This window comes from Dasypus novemcinctus, chromosome 3 (assembly GCF_030445035.2).
Source record: "Dasypus novemcinctus isolate mDasNov1 chromosome 3, mDasNov1.1.hap2, whole genome shotgun sequence".
Lineage (NCBI taxonomy): Eukaryota > Metazoa > Chordata > Mammalia > Cingulata > Dasypodidae > Dasypus > Dasypus novemcinctus.
In genome coordinates, this window is record NC_080675.1 from 11,113,685 (window position 1) to 11,117,844 (window position 4,160).

The 4,160-nt window shown below is 59.3% G+C and overlaps 1 protein-coding gene across 1 annotated transcript; it reads right to left on the reverse strand.

Moving 5' to 3' along the window:
* Nucleotides 1-1,104: 1,104 nt before the first annotated feature.
* Nucleotides 1,105-3,651, reverse strand: TCL1B (TCL1 family AKT coactivator B). Its single transcript, XM_004467651.1, has 3 exons — nucleotides 3,490-3,651; nucleotides 1,455-1,625; nucleotides 1,105-1,158 (listed from the first exon to the last, which is right to left on the reverse strand). Exons 1-3 carry the CDS (start codon nucleotides 3,649-3,651, stop codon nucleotides 1,105-1,107), a joined length of 387 nt encoding a protein of 128 aa, XP_004467708.1.
* Between the last annotated feature and the right edge of the window lie 509 nt (nucleotides 3,652-4,160).

Consider the following 4,160-nt stretch of genomic DNA (forward strand, 5'->3'; position numbering starts at 1 on the left):
GACCACAGGCCACCCTTGCGCCCCCCACTGGCAGGTGGGCCAGCCGAGGCTCGAGTTGATGGCTTGCCCGGTACCTGATCTATTTTGGGCCAAAGCATCCGCAGAACTGATGCCAGGGTGTACCCAAGTCCCAGTCCAGACCAGGCTCCCTCAGAGGCCGGGTTTTAAACTGAGCCATCCCAGCCTGGAGGGGGCTGCCTGGGGTCCCTGAACTCTGGCTGGGCACTGAGCTTGTGGGAGTGGAGCTTGGAGACCTTGGGCAGTGGCATCAGGATGATCAGCATGGGAGAACACACAGGGCATGGGCAAAGGGGGAGGTCCAGGGCAAGGCGAACAGGGCAGCGGGGGACTGCTAACAGGACAAAAGGGGAAGGCTGCCTGGGTGGGGCCGGGGCCCAGTGGCCTCCATCCTCCAGGGGGGCCGTGCTGGGGGTGCAAGTACAAGCAAGAGAACAGGTGCAGAATGATCCTCACTGAAGGTCAGCAAGGCAGGAGACACGGGACAAGAGGAGACAGCCCAGCAAGACCTGGAGGAGACAAAAGGGCCAGTCGTTGAAGCTGGAGGGCCCAGGCGCCCTGCCCGGGCTGCAGTGGGGAGGAGCAGGGGGCAGGAGAACGAGGCCCAGCTCCAACCCCTCCAGTGCACCAGCCCTGCCCAAAGTGCTGCCAGGCCAGGGGCCAGGCTGGGCCCTCGAAGGGCACTGCCATTGACTTGACCTGTGCCCGCCCCCCAGTGCCACCGTCAGGCTTAGGGAGCCAGGAACACCAGGTCTGAGTGCGATGGCTGCTACTCCAGGCTCCACGGCCTTGGGGAAGTCATCCCACCCCTTAGCCTCAGTTCTCTCATCTGTAAAATGGGACAGTAGTCGCTGCACCTCAAAGAGACCACACAAGAAGTCAACAGTGACTGTTCGTGAGAGCCCACGGTTAGGGACCTGCCCAGGGTGGACAGGCACACCCAGGGGGTGGCTGAGCAAGAAGCCAGGGCAGCAGCGAGGGAAGGGACTAGCACTGTCCCATGTGGTGGAGAGGTCCCCGAACCTCGGCTGGCCTCTGCCTTGAGAGGTGCCAGCCCCGACATACCAGCCCCGGCCATCGCCCACGTCAGTCATTCCCCACGGGCTGCTGGGACAGGATCAGCTGCTCCGTGGTGTAGATCTGTGGGAGAAGGGGCAGCGATCAGAGCCCAGAGGTGCCCGTCTGTCCACCCCGGCTCCCGTGTGGGCCGCCAGCTGAAGGCAGGGGTGGGAGGCAGGCAGGGGAGGTGTACCCTCCATCCCCCAGCCCGCTTTGCACACATGCATGTGCTCTTAGGCCTCAGAGTCCCCAGGAGGAGGCCCGAGGGCAGTCTTGAGGGTGGGCTGGGTGGAGGAGGAAGAGGGGAGGACAGGAAGCCTGGAGGGTGGGGGGCAGGCCACCCATCACCCGGCCCCACCCACTGCTCCCCCACTTGCCTGGCCATGGTCCACTATTTCCCAGAGGCTGGAGTCCGTGGCTCGGTACCTCCTCCCAGGGTAGAGCTGCCACATCAGGGGCAGCCGGGACAGGGGCAGCTGGCTGGGGGACATGGGCTCCTGGGGGTGCACTGGGATCTGCCACATGTGGACTGTGATGTTGGGCTCACGCTGAAGGGCCAGAGCGGGGAGCACGTCAGGGGGCCCACAACCGCCCAGGGCCCCCCGCCTGCTGGTCGGCTGCCCAGGGCGCGGGGACAGGCTGGAGGAGCCCACCTCGGGGGCCTCGTCTAGACCTGCGGTGACCGGTGCTGTCCTGGCCCCTCTGGTACGGGCCTCCCTACTGACCTGCACCCACCTCGCCCCGAATCTCGGGCTGCTGTTTCCAGCCTGTCCGCAATCTCGGCCTGGCACTGATGACCCTGCTGGGGCTCTGCCTCCGCCATTTCCACGGATTTTTAAAATAGGAGATACCCACGGACCCCACAATCTAGGGATGAGGGGTTTTTCCCTCCTAAATACATGGTGGTTTTAATCTTGACCTTTACATACTCACTGTCAACATAAAAAATTAAGATAAAATCTGGCCAGCACAGAAAGGCATCAAGATGACGGGAACCACATAACCACAATTGCAGTTGCCCGCGCTACGGAACAACACGGGAAGTCCTTCTCGGAGTCTTCCCTGACAAGTGACGGTCTTCTTTTTTCCTTTGTGATGAAGTCTTGGCAAAGTGAGGATATTCTTTAGCGCCTCATCAGCTACAAGAGCAGAGTTGGGTAGCTGCAACCGAGCCTGTGTGGCTTAAAATATTTACTCCCAGGCGCCCCGCCTTTCCAGGGAAAGTTCACTGATCCCTACTTTAGATCAGGCTTAGGATGCCTTTTCATAAGAGTGTAGGTTAAAACACTCAGCTACTTTTTGAAAAATATTATTTTAAACAGGGAAAAAAATGTAAACTCTCTAGGTGCTCCATCACCCCCTGCCCCTGTGGCTTAGTATGGGAAGAATCCACTCTCCTCTCATTGAATTGAAAGGGCATTAAAGGGACACATTTTTTAAAACTTCCTATAAAATATTTGTATATAATGTAAAATATATTTACTTTATATATATATAAAATATACATATATATCTGAATTTCTTTTTTAGGCAGTACCAAGGATTGAACCCCAGACCTCATATATGGGAAGCAGGCACTGAAACCATTGAGCTACATCTGCTTCTCTCCTGAATTTGTTTCAAATGACTTATTTATGATGACCTGAACTACATTTTTAATACCTGGATAAGCTTTGACCATATTTACTTTGAGGTATTCACTTTATCTCTAAAAGATGGGCTGTGATTTAAAGCCCTAGGCCAGGTAGCTGGGTCCAATCCTGAATGATTATGATTATCACCTTGGGAATGTAAAAAAATATATATAGAGAGAGTCTTGGGCCCTACAAGCCTCCTGAATCAACTTCTAGAAGTGGGATTCTGAAACCTGTTATTTGTCAAAAGCTCCCCCAGGCCATTCTGGCGGTAAACAATGGCCGTGACTAACTTGAACAGAGATATATTATTTTCATTTTGTAGATTAGGAATCCGAAGTCAGTCACATTTACACTGTTGGCTCCCCTGCTGCCTCCACATTGCAGTGCCTTTGCTTGAGCCAGTCCTCCACCTTTTGGGACTTGGAGAACTCCTATTCATCCTGCAGAGCCCAGTTCAAGAAATATCTTATCTGAAAAGCCTTCCCAGCATGCACTGGGGCGGAACCGGGCCCTGGGCTACCTCTGTCTGGACCTTCACCACGGAGACCGCATCATCTCCAGCGCTGCCTGTGTCTGCACCAGGCTGGGGCTTCCCGGGCCAAGGCCAGGTGTGGACATCACTATGCTCCCAGACCCCGCACGCGGCCCGTTTTCCAGCACGGGTGAGAAGGGTTCCCTGTCACCCCCATTCCAGGCCTCAGAACGTCCTGGACCCACGCCCGCTGGGTCAGGGGGCAGCCCTCCCGCACCCCTCCCCCACGTGCCCTGGACTCACGGTGCTGCCTGAGGCACCCCGGCCCCAAATGCGGTGGGAGGGGCTGAGCCGCACGACCACAGTCACCCAGGTCCTCCCTGCCTCATCCTCGTAGATGCCAGGCCTCCGGACCCACAGGCGGTCGGGAGGCTCCCGGAGGTGCGGGGCAGCTGCCCAAGCCATTGCCAAGCGGCGCCCCGGGTGGTCCTCGAGGTGCGCGCCGAGCGTCCCCACTGCGCAGCCTCCCCAGGAAGGGCTGCTCCCACGCGGGGCGGGGCCAGCGGGCTCCGGGTCGGGGGGAGGCCCCCGGGTGTGGGGCCCGCCCGCTGGGCCTCACCCCAGGCCTCCGCGCCCAGGGCAAGGGCGGCGCCCCCGGGCCAGCGCCGCGCCCCGCACCCGGGGGTGTCCTCCAGGCCTCCTGCCTGAGCACCCCGCCCCAGCGTTCCGGTCCCCGGCCTCCCACCCCACCGCCCGCCTTGGACCTGGGATCCAGGCCCGTGCACACCTCCCTGCCCCGGCTCCTGGGTGAACTTGGATTTCCCCGGTGTTCCTCCAGGTCAGGGACGTGCTTTGAGCTAAGGGGCATCCCGAGCGGGGCCTGTGAGCTCAGTGGGCGCTGGTCCCTGCGGGCTCCGTTCAAGGCACATCCCGGGCAGATCAGGCTTCTGCTTCTCAGAAAATGAGCCCCGGCC

What these genes read in the sequence shown, in the direction of transcription:
- TCL1B (XM_004467651.1), bottom strand. Translation starts at nt 3,651, where the DNA reads ATGGCTTGGGCAGCTGCCCCGCACCTCCGGGAGCCTCCCGACCGCCTG. An exon ending in GGGGTGCCTCAGGCAGCACC is followed by an intron (nt 1,626 to 3,489) that starts GTGAGTCCAGGG and finishes CTGGCCCTTCAG; the next exon opens with CGTGAGCCCAACATCACAGT. An exon ending in AAATAGTGGACCATGGCCAG is followed by an intron (nt 1,159 to 1,454) that starts GCAAGTGGGGGA and finishes CTTCTCCCACAG; the next exon opens with ATCTACACCACGGAGCAGCT.